This window comes from Miniopterus natalensis, chromosome 7 (genome assembly GCF_054644295.1).
Source record: "Miniopterus natalensis isolate mMinNat1 chromosome 7, mMinNat1.hap1, whole genome shotgun sequence".
In the NCBI taxonomy this organism is placed as follows: Eukaryota; Metazoa; Chordata; class Mammalia; order Chiroptera; family Miniopteridae; genus Miniopterus; species Miniopterus natalensis.
Window position 1 is genome coordinate 10,750,745 of NC_142087.1, and position 17,506 is coordinate 10,768,250.

The 17,506-nt window shown below is 41.1% G+C and overlaps 1 protein-coding gene across 2 annotated transcripts in view; it reads right to left on the reverse strand.

Annotated features, from left to right (window-relative positions):
- RPN2 (ribophorin II) overlaps positions 1-17,506 on the reverse strand; it is a 50,925-nt gene that overhangs the window by 23,660 nt on the left and 9,759 nt on the right. For both annotated transcript variants that reach the window (XM_016219325.2, XM_016219323.2), the window contains exons 3-9: positions 13,020-13,115; positions 12,558-12,733; positions 7,620-7,695; positions 6,276-6,410; positions 4,054-4,230; positions 1,976-2,094; positions 288-393 (exon numbers count right to left, since the gene is read on the reverse strand). In XM_016219325.2, the coding sequence (XP_016074811.1) occupies positions 288-393; positions 1,976-2,094; positions 4,054-4,230; positions 6,276-6,410; positions 7,620-7,695; positions 12,558-12,733; positions 13,020-13,115 (885 nt within the window). The remainder of the gene's footprint in view (positions 1-287; positions 394-1,975; positions 2,095-4,053; positions 4,231-6,275; positions 6,411-7,619; positions 7,696-12,557; positions 12,734-13,019; positions 13,116-17,506) is intronic.

Below are 17,506 nucleotides of genomic sequence, written 5' to 3' on the forward strand. Positions count from 1 at the left end.
TATGGGTGATTTTTATTTTTTCTACTTCCCCAATTTTAAGTAAATTATTAATGATAAATTATAATGGATGTGAATTAATTTATAAGTAAAAGAAAACTCACTAAGATTAAGTTCTTGGCTAAGTCTGTCAAACAGCATATTTCAAACCTATCCCTCTTTTTAATGTAGTCACATGAACATGGTCACAAAGTGAAGTCACTGTACCAGACAATTAATGCCGTGTGCCTATTTGGTCATTTCTCTGGATATATCAACATGGCAACAGGGATGACAAGTAAAGCACTTACCTCTACACTATTTGCAATATAACGGTTGTCACCTTCAACTTTGACAGAGAAGTCATAATAACCACTGGACAACTTGACATTCACAAAATTCAGTTCAAAAACATCCCTGTTAAGAATGACAGCAGGGTTAGCAAGCACTCACATGGGAAAGTCATAAATGTAACAAATGGGATGCAAAGGGAGGCACTCCCTGAGACAGTCGAGAACTACACCACTTCCTTTTCTTTGTATTAATACTCGCCCAAGAATATTTTTTCCACTGATTTTTAAAGAGAGGGTGGAAGGAAGGGGGGGGGGGAAGAGAGAGAGAGAAAGAGAAAGGGAGAGAGAAAGGGGGAGAGGGAGGGGGAGGGGGAGGGGGGAGGGGGAGGAGGGGGAGAGGGAGGGAGGGAGGGAGAGGGAGAGAGAGAAAGAGAGAAAGGGAGAGAGAAAGAGAGAAAGAGAAAAAGAGACAAAGAGAGAGAGAGAAAAAGAAAGAAAGAGAGAGAGAGAGAAGAGAAGAGAAGAGAAGAGAAGAGAAGAGAAGAGAAGAGAAGAGAAGAGAAGAGAAGAGAAGAGAAGAGAAGGGAAGGGAAGGAAGGAAGGAAGGAAGGAAGGAAGGAAGGAAGGAAGGAAGGAAGGAAGGAAGGAAGGAAGGAAGGAAGGAAGGAAGGAAGGAAGGAAGGAAGGAAGGGAAAGAGAGAGAGAAAGAAAGAGAAAGAGAGGGACACACACATTGACTGGTTGCCTCACACACACTCCCTAATGGGGCGGAGATCAAACCTGCAACCCAGGTAAGAGCCCTTGACCAAGAATCAAACCCAAGACCCTTTGGTGAGCCAGCTGATGCTCTAACCACTGAGAAACACAAGCCAGGGCTATACCACTTCTTCATTCTTGATTATGATGTGGGGAAAACTTTAAAAACAATTAAAAAGAAAAAACTCTTTCAAGTCTCAAAAGTCTTCTTTTCCTTTGTTTCCCCTCTCAGCTCCTAAAATCCCACCTCCCTGGGTAGCCTTCCACACTGAATGCCAAACAGGTGAGCCTATAGTATGATCCCCATTATGTTAAAAAAAAAAAAAAAAAAAAAAAGTGAATTCTTAACTCTAACTACATAACAAAATCTTCAATGTTTTTTACCATTCCACTGATCATTCCTAAAAATGATTTTGCTTTTTTATTTTACATTATTGCCTATATATCTTTATGACTAAGAATTACATTTTCTAAAACTCAAAGTTCCTCATCTCATTAACTTACAAATTTAACATACAACAAAGTTTCACATAAAAGTGACCTTTTAAAAATTTACATAACAATAATATGCAGCCATTAAAAATAAAGCTGCAAAAGAATATTTAATCCTATGGGAAAATGGTCATGACACACTGTTACAGATAAAGCATAATCTTAATTCAATTTAAAATATATATTTATATGCATGGAAAAAAGCCAATAAAAAAGATAGCAAAATGTTAATAGCAGTTATCGCTTAGTAGAATTATGGGTGACTTATATATAACAATGACAAGATAGAAACAACCATAGAATTTTGATACCTGTAGGTCAAATTTACCTAACCAAAGTTTAGGTAAATTAGGTTTTATGATCTTGGTAATATCTACATTAATCAGGGTTATTTTTGCTGCAAGCTAACTTTCCAAAACAAGTTTATTGGCACCTAAAAAAATATGCTCAGGACTTACCCTACAGGGGTGAAAGAGGTCTTCTGGAGGACAGTAGCTCTGGAAGCAACGGATTTAGCATGTTCTAGTTTAACAGTGGCCTGAGTCAGAGGCTGGGACAGAACATTGGTGACCTGCAACTGGAAATACATTAAAAAATTATCTGTAGCAACCAAGGCTGAGGGAATACAGAATTTTGTTCTGGGGTGCTTTATCTAAAGGAAGTAAGCTCTGCAGAAGAAACACCTCATTTTAGGAAATCTTCACTGACCTTTGGTCTATTGTTTATTAGAGAGCAAATACAGGAAAACAATTATATTGAGAATGGGATAGATTATAGAATGTTAGAGGTGGGGAGGACCTTAAAGATGATCTTGCCCAAGGGATCTCATCTTTCAGATAAGGAAACTAGAGCCCAGAGAAAGAGAATGACTGGCCCCAGATCACACAGTTATGTTACCTTCTTTCTGTTCCCTGTTCTACCCACTCTACTAAAGTATCTTTAAAAATATGTATTAGCAAGAAAAATACTTCAGGAAAATATGGGCAATGAGAAAATTTTAAAAATATGGATAACATTAATAATTATCATTTGTTGGAAGTAAACTATTTACCAGATACAACACTAGGTTAGGTCCTTTATTTTCCCATCAATTGTCAGAAATAGATAGCTTACTCTCTATTTTACAGATGAAGAAACTGAAGCCACAAGAGGTTAAGGGACTGCTAAAGGCCACATTGCCAATTAAGTGGTTTGTCTAGGAAAGCGATTTTCAACCTTTTTCATTTCATGGCATACATAAACTAATTACTAAAATTCTGCAGCATACCAAAAAATATTTTTTTGTTGATTTGACAAAAGAAATCGGTATAATTTTGATTAGATTCACTCACACTGGATGGCTATGGTTATGTTGGTGGTTGTCATTTTTTTAATTTGACAATCTAAAGAAAAAGAGGTCAGTGCCCCTAACTAAATAGTCAGGTAGTGCATGTTTTAAAAATTCTTGTGGTGCCTGGCCAGGTGTGGCTCAGTGGTTGAGCGTTGACCTGGGATCTAGGCGATTAGGGTTCGATTCCCAGTCAGGGCACATGCCCAGTTGTGGGCTTGATCAATGACTCTCTCATCATTGATGTTTCTGTCTCTCTCTCCGTCTCCTTTCCTCTCTCTGAAATCAATAAAGATATATTAAAAAAAAAAAAAAATTCTTGTGGCACAGTGGTTGAGAATCACTGGTCTAGGACTCAAACCCCAGCGTAGCCTCAAAGCCAGTCTTTTTCTCCTTTGCTCTCTTAGCAGCCCGTGCCTCATGGTAAATTACGTTAACCAGGTTATTTCTCATCCCGGTCTTTGCTGAGGGATATAGGTTGTAAGCAGGGGGAGGAGAGGCAATTCTGAAGAGCCACCAAAGTAGAATTGATGGGACAGATGGAACTGTCCAATGTGGAACCGCAAGGTTTAGATATAAAATGCTTCGTTTCTTATAAAGATCTCAGCTTACCAGTGATTTCCAAACAACAGCAACAAAAGCCTCATTTGTGGTGAAATCTCTAAGCAAATTCAAGAATGGTGCATTGGCTCTGTTCAGAGAGTTAATATAATAGAAAAGTCTATGCTTACCGCTGAGTGCTTACAATGGAGAAACAGAAAGATACCCTATCAACACCAGGGAGGAAGAAACCAGATATTTATTTTAACAACTATAATACCAAAAGTACTCGGGAATTTAATAGGCTGTCTTAAAATAATGTATTTAGAAAGTTTTGGTGTTGAAAAATGCATTTTAGAAGCAAGACTTCTTTATACATCTGGAGTTATGAACCCAGAAATGCAATTTTCTTGCGCTTAATTTATTGAAAGCCTTATTATTTAAAATTCTCTAGGAAAAAAAAGTACATTTTTGATAGATTTAAGGTTTTTTCTTACTAGCTCACCCAGCAGTCACGTCCCATTTCCAGGCTAAGGGAATAAGCCTCACTCTACATTACTGGGTATGTCCTCATGGGTGACAATCAGCTGTGCAGCAATCTTTAAATTTCTGAAAGCTCTACACTGGAAGTGGCAAACAGGGCAGCAGTTTTGGGACTGAAGGGCATACCCGCAGGATCGCCTGTTCATGAGTGCTGGAAGGAGAGCCCTCGGATACAACCACAACAGGCACATGGTAGCGATTCTGGGAGAGCGCAGCGGCAGCAGAGGCCACACTGAAGGCTTCTGAGACCGAGTCGAAGTTCTTCTTGCTAAAGATCGTATTCATCAACTGGATGACCTGCTCCTGAAAGAGAAGGGAAATGCAGCTTACAATCTGCCTCCAGCAAGAGGCGGGAGGGCGACCGGTCCATCCCCAGCTGGCTCAAGTCACTCCTTATCTGTTTCTAGGTGTTCGCACTGGAAGTCTTTTCGCCACTAATCCAGACTGGTAGATGGGGAAAAAGCAAATATTCTTCATTTAAGTTTAAAACTTAGATTTGGTTATTTGTTTTTTCCATCTTCCAGTACAAACTGAAATGCTTGCATTTATTTGTCAACCATTTATTAAATGCTTACTAGACAAATGCAAGGCACCTATAGGTAACTACTGAGATATGAAAGTATATTATAAAATACACAAAACAGTAACCACCTGTTCAATCTCTACATATGCCAGGTACTGTGGCAGGTGCGTTACGTGCATTAACTCAAACCTTGACAAAAACCTGATATTATCAATGTTTTGCAAATAAGGAAACTGAGTCTAAAGGAGGTTAAGTAACTCCTATAAATTATAACATTTTTAAAAAAAGCAAGACCAAAATACACATGTAGGTCTGTTTGTCCCTAAAGTTCATTCTTTCCTGATTCCTCTCACCCTCCTAGCTAAGCTACCTCCCTTCTCAGTCCACCTCTAAGCAGAACACTGGGGCTAAGTCTGTATTTACAAGACCAAGCCTTACAGCCAAAATGTACATTAGAAAGAAACTAAAATGCTCTCCATTAAGAACTAATGGGCTGCTTAGAGGAGAAAACTGAAAGCAATTTTTTTAAAAAAGTGGAACCTAAAAGGCATTATTAAAATTCCGGAGGCTGTTTACTTGGAGGAAAAATTTTCCATTTCAATCAGTTTTGTTTTTTAAAATCTACCATCTAACAAAAAAGCTCCCTTGTTCCCGACAGTGTTATTCATAGTCGATGTGAAATAATTTTCTTTAATTGTACCAATTACATTTTTCCATCACTAGGCTGTTGACATGTTAAAATGGGTGACTATTCACCAGACCGATTATGTGAAAAGCAGTGACAGCAAAATTACTCCATCTAAGTACCTGATTACTAGAAGCTGGGGAACGAAGTAAGAAAACGTGTAAGTGGTACACAAAGAGTATCACCAATTTATCTAACACACTGTGTGTAAGAGCCCTAAATGTTTTGCATCCTAAGACACACATTCCTGCATTTTAACCCAAAAACAGAAATTAAAAGACACTATATCTCTAGAACTCCTACACTTGGGATGAAGGAAAAGACAACATAAGAATGCCAATACATGAATAAATTATTAGATCACTTCCTCCATAGAAAATATGAAATTAATTCAAATTACACAGGCAGATAATCAGTTACAGTTTACTTGAAGAAACTCAGCACAGAACTCCTAATGCATAAAAGAAACTTCTAACTTGAAACCCAAATCTCTCCTCCTAAAATTAAAGCAGCAGCAGCTTTAAGTCAAGGGTGGTGACCTTCCCACAAACAAGGGGTACAAAGATAGTGCTACTCCAAAAGACTTCCCACAGACATTCCAACTAAAGGGTCTTTCAGGTTAACAAGCTCCTCTTGAAAAAGAAAAGAAGAATTAACTCTTCGTGGATGTCTGGTAGACACACAAGCCTCTCAGTGAACTATGTCAGTCAACAAAGATTTAGTCATTGCTAAATGAGGGAGGAGGGAAAACAGGCAATTCTGAAGTAGAGGGCACTTATCAAAAGAGATAAAGAGAAAGATTTGCATGGGCCACCAACATGGAAAGCATTCTTGAGACAAACGGGAGTTATCAGGAAGAAAAGGGAGGTGAAACAAGAGCAATACACTTGGCCTTCTTGTCACTACCTCATGACATGTCTGTACCCCATTTGAAGCAAGTGTAACGATCTGTTTACATGTCTCTCCCACTGACAACCAGTTTCTTCAGGACAGGCATTACATTCTTTCTATTTCTCATTCTTAATGCCTAACCCAAGACACAGTGACTACATCCAAGGCCCTCTCTGGAAAAAGCTTTCCTGAGCAGATTAAGTCAACAATTCCTTTGGGATTCACTCCTGAGAACTGTTAGACAGGCACCTCCTTAATGGATGGTTGGGTTCCCACATGGTCCATGAGCTTGTAGGTCGCAGCCACAAATAATGCAGTTGTTTCCAGTCCTTCTTCAAACTGAAGATACACACCTCCCAGTTCATCCAGGCGAGCAACAAGGTCCTGTCACAACATGGAAGCACGTTGGAAGTCAAGTGATAACAGAAATGAGAGTGCCGACAGTTCTGAGAAATCTCACTCTGAATTTGGAGACCACCTCAGTCCCTTAGTATTTCTCAAAAAAAGGTGCTTATGTGGAAAGTAAAGTATATTGTATAGGCATCTGAGAGAACAGTGTCCTCTGCAGCTCTGTGAGTGTGCCTTCCCTGACCCCTTGTACTCCAGTCCAAGCCCAGGAGGCATGGCACTGAAGGCACCAGGGGCTACGGGCAGAGGCCAGTGGGCCAGGCTGCAGTGCACCCAGGAAGCATCGTGACACAGATGGATTCCAAGGCCATTCATTTGGATACAAGCTACAGGGCTGAGCATTTCTCTTTCCTATTCAGTGCTCTAAGGATGAAGAGAGACATACCGCTCTCCTGGACAACATGATGAGGCAGCTAATTTGCCTACAGAGCATCTAGTAATGACACTGACAAGCTGCCTGTCATCACTGGCCATGCAATCCATGATCAGCAGGAGGTCCTGGGCACTGGAAAAGATAAAGTAATAATAAAAACCACAGTGACCGTCCAGCCAGCATGGCTCAGCAGTTGAGCATCAACCTATGATCCAGGAGATCGCAGTTCGATTCCCGGTCAAGGTACATGCCCAGGTTGCAGGCTCAACTCCCAGTAGGGGACCATGCAGGAGGCAGCCAATCAATGACTATCATCATTGATGTCTCTCTCTCTCTCTCTCCCTTCCTCTCTCTGAAATCAATAAAGACATATTAAAAACAAAGAAAAAACACACACAGTGACCACTTGCTGAGCACCTATTATGTACTAGGCACTTTAGCACCTCACTTGTTCCTACAACCACCATCAAAGGAAACTGAGGCTCAGATATTAAATAATTCGTCTACAAAGTAGTAAGTGGTAGAAAAAAAAATTTGAATTTCTGGTTTTTAGGCTCTAAAAAATCCTGGACTATGGAACTATACCTACAAAAGACTGGAAAAGTAGTCTGCTGCCTAACTGATATGGTAACTATACTAGCCTAATAAGTACTCCCTAGGACATTGCTGTGACACAAAGAACATAAGTGTGCCAAGAATATGAAAAGAAATATAACTGGCTGTAACAAATCATACATGTCTATCTGCAAAGCTCTTCTAAAGAGTTTCAAAGACAGGAGCTAGGAAATTCCTTTGGCAAAATAAATTCACACCTCAATCTCTTCCACGATGCTCCTCAGGTCAGCCTGCTGGGACAGGTGGGATGCCGTCTGCAGCGCCTGGACTGTTCTGGAAGGTAAAAAGTAGAACACTAATGAATGGCAAGTCTCCTTTCATCTACTCACCCCTTCCTGTATTGGGAAACCTTCATAAATATCCTACTTTTTTTTTTTTAATATGTCTTTATTGATTTCAGAGAGGGGAAGGGAGAAGGAGAGAGAGAGAAACATCAGTGATGACAGAGTCATTGATTGGCTGCCTCCTGCACGTCTCCTACTGGGGGGTCAAGCCCGCAACCTGGGCATGTGCCTTGACTGGGAATCGAACCGCAATCTCCTGGATCCTAGGTCAATGCTCAACTGCTGAGCCACGCTGGCTGGGCACAAATATCCTACTCTTATTCTTTAGAAGTATAGGATGGTCAACCTTTAAGGAGCTTATTTCAATCTCGTTAGGAAAGATGTGACGAAGACCAGTACATTATAAATATCATTACTGCTAGAAAGAAGGCAATCCTAATGGCATCACATACAGAACACGGAGACTAGATCAAGTGTAAAAGAGACACCTAAGGGAGGACAGGAATCAATCTGACCAAGGTCTATGTGGCAGAAGTCAGCTCCCTGTTAATTTTCTTCTTTTCTTACTCCAAGAACGAAGAAATACTGTAGAATCCACATATGTAGATTGCTGGGTAGAATTTGGAATAACTTTTCTGAAACCACAGTAATGCAACATGAGCATGAAATGTTCAGTAAAGATGTGCTGAATAACTTAATAATATATTGTATACATCTTTCCATGAGTATATATAAATGTACTTCATTCTTTTTTTTTTAAATAAGATTTTTAAATTGATTTTGAGAGAGAGAGGAAGGGAGAAGGAGAAAAAGAGAAAAACATCAATGTGAGAATGAAACATTGATCAGCTGCTTCTTGCAAGCCCCCTACCGGGGACTGAGCCCACAACTCGGGCATGTGCCCTGACCTGGAAGAGAGCTGGCAACCTTTTGGTGCACGGGACAACACCCAACCAACTGAGCCTAAACAGCCAGGGCAAATGTACTTCATTCTTATTAACAATAACATAGTATTTCACTGCTCAGATGTACTATAATTATGTCCAATTGATAAGCTTAATGTCCAATTAATAAACATTAAATGTTTTACTAGGTCATACAATACTGTAATGATAACTCTTACTCATATAGATAGATATTTTTTTAAATTCACTGAATTGAAATTCACATAGCCACTTGAAAGTGAACAATTCAGTGGCATTTAGTGTATTTCACACTGTTGTGCAATCACCACTTCTATCTAGTTCCAAAATATTCCCATTAATCCAAATTAAAACTCTGTGCCCTTTAAGCAGTGTCTTACACACACACACACAAACACACACACACACACCTGCCCCAGCCTGTGGCAACCACCAATCTGAGTTCTGTCTTTATGAATTTACCATTCTGGATATTTCATATACGTGGAATCCTACAATATATGATCTTTTGTGCCTGGTTTCTTTCACTTAGCATGTTTTTAAGGCTCATCCATGTTGTAGCACATGTATTTAATCATTTTTTTAAACAGCTAATTCATATATTTTTATCCACTTATGAGTGTATTTATGTAAGATAAACTTTTTTAAATTAAATTTATTGGGGTGACGCTGGTTAATAAAAAGATAACCTTTTAAAGGTAGAATGTGGTAGGTACATGCACATCAGATTTTTTAGTAGATTATATTCTCTTAATGGAGATAACTTGGAAAATATAAATGGTGCTTTTCTGGGTGGAATGGAGAAAAAGTGAGGACCCCGGTGGTTAAGCAAACTGCTGCTCAACCTGGGAATGGCTCCCTAATTCCCAAGAGAGGATTGGGCCTTTGTCTAAAAGCACCATTTATTAAGTCAATGCGTTGGGGAATGTACAGTGAGAATTTGCCTGCTTTCATCAAGATCACAACAATTCAGATTCCCTCCATGGAAAACTAATTCCATTAGGATGACAAGTTGGAACACAAGAGTCACAATTCATGGAAAGGGAAGCTTCAGAGTTTTCAACAACTCCTATGGGATGCCTGTTGCTATAATGCACTTGAGAAAATAAAACCTGAATTTTCAAACAAGATAAAAATCCCACATCTACCCATGATCAACACTGAGCCCAGATGAGGATGCTAAGATACCCTAGAAAGAACTTTTCAATTAAAATATTATTTTTCTCTTCTTTGGAATAAGTAAGCATCATGCTGGTAACAACCTCACAAGTTTCTAGAATGAAATTAATCCACTTAGTGTTTGAAAAGTTTTGTCACTGGCTTTAATTACTGTTACACAGACAGCAATTTCTTTCCCTCTAGAGTACTCTATTCAAACACTAAGAAAGCAGATCCTGTCTCAGCAGATGATTCAAATAAATTGGGTTATGGGAGACCACAATGGCATCTTTTCAGAGGCTTCATTCAAACCTAAAAATAATTTTTTCCCATTCTAGACAAGTTTATGAACATTCATTTCCTAGAATGTGTCCACTTAAATGTAGAAGGCCCATTTAGAAGAGTCCTAATTTATATCGAATTTCATTAAACAGGGCAAATTAGTAGTAGTATTACATAAGGCATCCTGCCAGTTGGATATTCACAATAACCCTATGAGACAGACCTCATTTTCTGTTTTACATATGAGGTTTAGGGGGGTTTAAACAGCCTGCTCATGGTCACAGAGGTATTAAGTAGAAGAGTTTGGATTTGAACACAGTTCTATCTGAGCCCAAGTGTGTGCTCTTCCTACCTGTAAGCTTTCTACAAGAGAATCGAAACACAAAAGTATAGTTTCAGCCTTTATTAACTCTTATTAACCTACCATGTGCCAGGCTCTATAAGCAATGCAAATAAAGAAGCTTATAATTTAATGCATAATTACAATACAACCAAGGAAGTAATCAGCTCTCCAAGGTACCTAACAAGGAAATGCCCTAGAAGAGAAGGGAACTCTATTTGTTGCATGCCCACTAAGAGCCAGGCACTGCACTAAGCTCTTCGTATATTATCTCATTTAATCCTGACCTTTGTTCTATGATGTAAGAATTATTGGTCTCATTTTACATATGAGGTTCTGATAGGTTAGTAACTTGCCTAAAGTCACACAGCGAGGAAGGAACAGAACTGGTGTTCAAACCCAAATATAACTGACTCCAAAACGGATGTATTTTCTTTGTACTTTTTCCTGTTCTGGGGTTTTAGGAGGGAGATTTTCTTTTTGGCTCAGAAGGAAATGGAAAGGTTTTTCTATAGAAGGAGGCATTAGAGAGAGAGGCACTGACAGTGATATCATGGCATGAGATGGTGGTGACTGGAGAGACATTTCACAAGGAATTATGAGATCAAAATAATGTAACCTAAAACCAAAGGACCAAGCACTGGGCAAAACGTGTACAAAACCTAAGCCCTAGGAAAAGAATTAGCCCAAAGTCACTGATTACTGGCCACGTGAATATAAAGAGGGTGTGAGAGAGACAGTGAGGGGGTTCACTTACTGTGAACCCTGCCTTTAACAGAGCTTCAAACTTAGAAACATTCTGATTCTTAGCAAAATAGTGATAATAATAATACCACCACACACACACACAAACGTGGGAAACAACTGAACTATTCTGCAATAGGGAATTTGTGTTACAACCTCTTGTTAAACAATTAACAGGAGTCCAGGTGCTCTACTCTGTTTCAGGGGTTGCAGTTAAAAGGGGGACACACAGAAAACAAAAACTACATATACTGTTTTACATGAGGAGCTTCAGTGTTTTTAAAAAACTATATATACTATCACTTTTTTAAAAAATTTATCTTTATTGATTTTAGAGAGAGGAAAGGAGAGGGAAAGAGAAACATCAATGATGAGAGAGTCATTGATCGGCTGCCTCCTGCACAGACCCTACTAGGGGTCAAGCCCACAACCCGGGCATGGGCCCTACCCAGGAATCAAACCTCGATCTCCTGGATCATATGTCGATGCTCAACCACTGAGCCACACCGGCTGGGCAATTTTTTTTTTTTTTAATCCTCAACCGAGAATATTTTTTCTATTGCTTTTCAGAGTGAGTGGAAGGAAGTGAAGAGAGAAGAGAGAGGAGAGAGGAGAGAGGAGAGAGGGAAGGAGGGAGGAAGAGAGAGAGGGAAACATCGATGTGTCTGATTGGTTGCCTGCCGCATGAGCCCCGACCAGGGCTGGGGATCGAGCCTGCAAACAAGGTACGTGTCCTTGGCCAGAATTGAACTCAGGACCCTTCAGTCCACAGGACACTCTAACCACTGAACTAAACCAGCTAGGACTGTACTGTCACTTTTAAGTTAGGTCAGTGTCTTAAGTCAGTTACAACGTTTAAATTTATAATAAACAGGAAAGCTGCTCAAAGTTCTTTTCCTATAAGGTACTTATGTTTCACCTAAGCCTTTTGCAGAGCAGAAAAATATGATTTCTAGAATAGTCTTTCCTCTGAGCACCCATTTTTCCCACCAGGTGCTATCTCTCACAACTTCAAGGAATCCCATAAGCGTTCCTTCAGTGCAGAACCTCTACTGCTGACAGCACACCGTCTCCAGGCCAAGCCCCAAGAACAAGAGACACACCTACGTGGCTCACTGGCCTCACTCTCCCTCAGTGGTCTCCTACCCTTGCTGCAGCCTCTAACTTCAAAAGGAAACTTTGTATCTCTGTGCGGCAGTATGTTTTTGCATCTGCCTTCTGCCTGAGCAGCTTGGAGAAGACAGTTTCTAGGTGAGCTGCATGAGGACAGGGACCTTACCTGTCTTAGTGCAACAGCACCTGGGACATAGTAGATGACCAGAAAATATTTGCTGAACCAATAGATGAACCCTCTCAGCATAGTACCCAACACATGAAACCTGAGAAATACTTGAGATGACTCACGCCAGCACAGTCTCTTCCTTGCTGAGGCGAGCAGTAAGGGCACTGAGTGCTTCTTGGGAAGCCAAGGGAAGGCCAAAGCCGCTCAGGGCTGCAACTGCATGGTAGATCTGGGTAACAGACGAGTCTTCACTGACAGCTGCAAGGAGCAGATCTTTGGTCTCATTTGAAATAGAGATCTAAGAAAGGATTGGCAAACAAAGAGTTTTAGAACTGCTGCTGGCAATTAGTGGCAGGCATGCCAAAGATGGCACACAGAGCAACTGCCAAAGTCAAGCCACCCACTTAGCACATGATCATTCCCCCCTAGTACTCAGTGCGTAGAACTAAATGTTTTAAAACCTTAACACAATACTTGAAAAAGTTCTGCAAGTCACTTGTCTCTTTATATGTTCAATAACATGGATTTTGAAAAAATCTACTTTACGGTTTAAGGTAAATAAAAATGTAGGAAGCTGGACTCACCTCACACCCTGAGAGGACCTGGCTGGACTGGGCAGCATAGAACAGGGAATCCACGTTGCTGGGATCAAGGTTTGATTTAATGAAGGTGCATGCTTTCTAAAAAGAGGAAAAAGTCAGTGATAAGTGGTGATACACACAGTGAATGGGAAAAGCACCCGTGTTTTTTGGATGACAAAATTCTAAGCAATCTATGATGGCTTGAAGTATGAGCTACAAAAGATTTCATTAAAGTAGTTATTTTTCATAGAACACTGTATTACCCCAAATTGCTGACTTCAAAGAAGGAGTGACAGACCTGAAGGAACTCTAGTCCTTGTGAATCCTAGAAAGGAAGGAAAGAAACCACTTCCATCAATCACTTGCTCTGGTTATAACCTGTGCTGGGTGTTTATGATGCTCTTCTTTTTAATGAACATAAGGACGTTGTGGTAGATAGTATCATCCCCTTTAACAGAAAAAGAAACTGAGGCCTGGAGTTGGTAAGTAATCTGATGGTGACAAGAGCTAATAAATGGCAGAGTGGCTCCTTCCAACTGTACTGGGGTCTCCACTTAGATGTCTACAAAGCTAAGACAAGTTGGACATACCTAAAATGAGCTTGAAACCTCCTATTTCTTCACCTGGACTTTCCAGCTCATGTATGGGCATCATCATGCACCCAATTACCTAAAGCAGAAACCTGGGGCTCAGTCTTGACCTTTCCCTTACCTCCAAGTCTATCAAGTATATCTCCTCTGTTTCTCAAACCCAATCCCCACCCTCTGGTTTCTTCACTGCCTTATTTCAGGCTCTTGCCTTTTCTCTCCTAGATTGTTATAATCTACTAACTGGTCTCAAGCCATGCAATCTACTCTGCATGCTGCTTTAAGAGTGATCTTTACAAAATACAAATGTTACCACCTTACTTTTCTATTAACACCCTTGGGTGCTTCCTTATGATTACCCTCAGAACAAGATATAAAGTTTCTGATACAATATAAAATGCGCTCATGACTGACACTTACTCTATCTGCCAGCTTCATCACACCCCCACCTTCAACTCCAAAATCTTACCAGCCAGCCCACTGCAGCTCCCCAGATATACTATGCTTTCGCCACTTACGTTTTTGACCCTGCTACTTCCCCTGCCAGGAGCACCTATCTCTTGTCCTTCTTGTCTGCCAAACCTGGTCGTACCTTCATCTCTGCTCAGATGTCACCTCCTCCAGTGATTTCAGAAAGCCTCCACTGACATTCATCCCAGGACATGCCAGCTGCCCTCCTCTCTAAGTGCTCCCCAAAGCACTTACCATACTATACCAACAACCTCCCCCAGTGACTAGTTACCTGAGAGCAGAAACTTAATGAACCCCCATCAGTGCCGGGCACAAAGAAGGCACATAATAAAGTTCATGCTATTTCTACTATAGCAAACTCCAAAAAATACTATTTAATATATATATTGCTAAAATTTTGATTGAGGTAACATAAAAATTCAGCTATTCAAAATTAAATGGTAATACAGCCCAGCCGGGCGTGGCTCAGCAGTTGAATGTCGACCTGGGATCCAGGCGATCGGGGTTCGATTCCTGGTCAGGGCACATGCCCGGGTTGCGGGCTCGATCCCCAGTTGGGGGCGTGCAGGAGGCAGCTGATCAATGACTCTCTCATCATTGATGTTTCATCTCTCTCTCTCTCCCTCTCTCTGAAATCAATAAAGATATACTTAAAAAAAAAAAAAAGTTACAAAATTAAATGGTAATACAAAGTTAAAAGTGGGTGCTTCCAGAGAGGAGGACAGGGAGTAAGGCAAGGTGAGGCACGCATCGGGCGACTGCTTTTCACTAACAGCTGTCCTACGTTATCTAGTTTACTGTATGTTTGTGCTACTTCGACCAAAAAGCTTTAAACATTTTTTTATGAATAAACTTTAAGAGTCTCAAAACAAATGAGTTTCAACCAGAAGTTCGAAAAAAAGCAAAGAGAGAAAGGAAAGAAATAAAATACTTCACACTGCACAAATTAGGGATCTGAAAAAGAAAATTTATTCCAGGACTCTTGGTAGAATTGTGGGTAAGCTTAAAAACCTGTTCTTTGCTGCCATCTGGTGCTTAACAGTGGAATGACAGCACTAAGGCCCCAAACAACGACTTTGGTCACTGCTACCACTTTTCAAGCATCTAAAATGTGTCAAGCACTGTTCTAAATGCTTTATATGCATATCTCATTTGAAAACTTATCTTAAGTTTACAGAAAAGAAAACTGGGGCCTGAGAGGCAAAGTAACTTGTTCAATGTCACTCAACTCTTAACAGAGGAGCTAGAATTCTAACTAACCCAGGAAGCCTGGCTCTAGAATCTGTGCTATATAACCTCTACCTCTTTCAAGGGACCACTAAAAACAATATGTCCTGAAGTAAAACCTGCATCATAGCTACTCTAATTCTTTACACAGACAAATCAAGGCAAACAGTTCCAGTGGTCAGGTGGCTTCAAAGCCCACGATGTTGACAGCATGGTTGTTTCAACAACAGAAGTGGAGTAGATCTCACAAAACACACTCTGAACTCAGTAAGACCAACCAGTGCAGGGGGTGTGGTAATGAAGCTGGCAGAAAGTAAGGGTCAGTCATAAAGTTATTTTACGCTGTATCTGGGGATATGTAACTCCGACTCCAGCTGCTCTGCTCCCATGTACCAGACTCATCTGCCCAGTTAAAGGCTGAAAATGATGCCCTAAATGCCCATTTTCCCATCTGTTCCCCTCAACTTTCTCTGCCCTTTGCTAATATTCCAATTAACTAAACATCCTCCAGAGTAAAGAACATCAGTGCTTTCCTCTTTCCACTCTTCCGTACGATTCCCTGAACTGAATCAGGAACCAAGTCCTATAGAAAAGGCAGTAACCTCACTCTCATCTGCCCTCTCCTCTCCCCCATTTCCTCCATTAACAGCTCCCAACTACTCGTCTCCTCTCAGACTACGCTTTGTAATCTCGCCAGACTTTGTTGCTCTGTCATGTTATTGAGACATGCCCTGGAGGGAGTCCCACACCAGGTCCTCTGTACCAGGCTCACTTTTCCTCTGTGTACTTCTTAACCACACTTCTCTGCTCCAGCTGCCCTGGACAACCAGCTCACTGTCCCCAAAACACAGCAAGCACTTTCAAGGCCTCAGGCTTAGCACAGGTTGTTCTCTCCACCTGGAAGCCTGTTCATCTCATCAAGTCAACTTCTCCCTCTCCACTGGCACCTCCTATGACGTATTAAGAAAACTCATGACTTATTTTAAAAATAAAACTTCCCTTGCCCTGGCCAGGTGGCTCTGTTGGCTGGAGAGTCGTCCCATGCACCAGAAGGTTGTGGTTCGATTCCTGGTTAGGGCACACAGCTGGGTTGCGGGTTCGACCCCTGGTCAGGGCATGCACGGGATGTCTCTCTACCCCTTCCTCTCTCTAAAGGTGTCCTTGGGTGAGGATTAAAAAATAAATAAAGTAAACTTCCCTTGATCCTGCTCTCCCCTCTGGCTGCTCCCTTCTCTTTTCTCGCACAGCCAAACTTCTCCGGAGTTGCCTATGCTTAAGTCTTACTTCCTCATACCCATTTACTCCAACATGGTTTCTGCCCTATCTTGCCACAAGTGACCTCCAAACTGTAAAAGTCAAAGGACATTTTCCAGTCGTCATTCCCTCAGAACCGCACAGACCGATCACTTTCTCACTCTGGAACATTTGCTTCCCCTTCACGCCCTGGATTACTCCGACCCTCCTGGCTCTTGTTCTACTTCTCTGGCAGCTCCTCAGTCTCCTCCCCTTCTGCCTTGCCATTCAGCACTAGTTTTTCAACTCTTACGCCCATTTCTCATCCATCCCCTCTCTCTCCCTACACAATCTCATTAATGCCCATGGCTTCATCCAGTACCTCTATGATAATTATTAGATTTGTACCCCCAGCCCAGACTTCTCTCAATGGCCACTTACATGACTCAAAGGCATTTCAAGCTCAGCATGTTGAAGACCAAATTCATGATCTTTCCTGCACAAACCAAATTCTCTTCCAGTGTTCCTATCTTACGGAATGGCCCAACCATCCATCCAAGCAGCAGAACTCATAAGTTGGGGTGCTATCCTTTGCACCTCTTCTGCATTCAATCTTGCCCTGTATCCCCTGCCATAGTCTGTCTTCCACAAAACAGAAACATTTTCAAAATAAAAACTGCAACCTGATACTTGCTGCTTAAAATCAATTGCCCTTCAGAGAAAGAGCAAATCTTTCCTATGGCAACCAAGGCACTGAGGCTTGGCCCCAATGTTCCTCTGCAGCTTCACTTCTCCCCCCACTCTCTGTTGGACATGGCCTCATTTCAGTCTCTCAAATGTAACCGGCTCCCTACCTGCACAGGTCCTTTGTACATGCTGGTCCCTCTTCCTGAAGTCCCTTCTCCATCTCTCAGTTCCTACTTTCCCTTTAGAATTCAGATCAATCATACCTTCCTTCATTTAACAAACAGC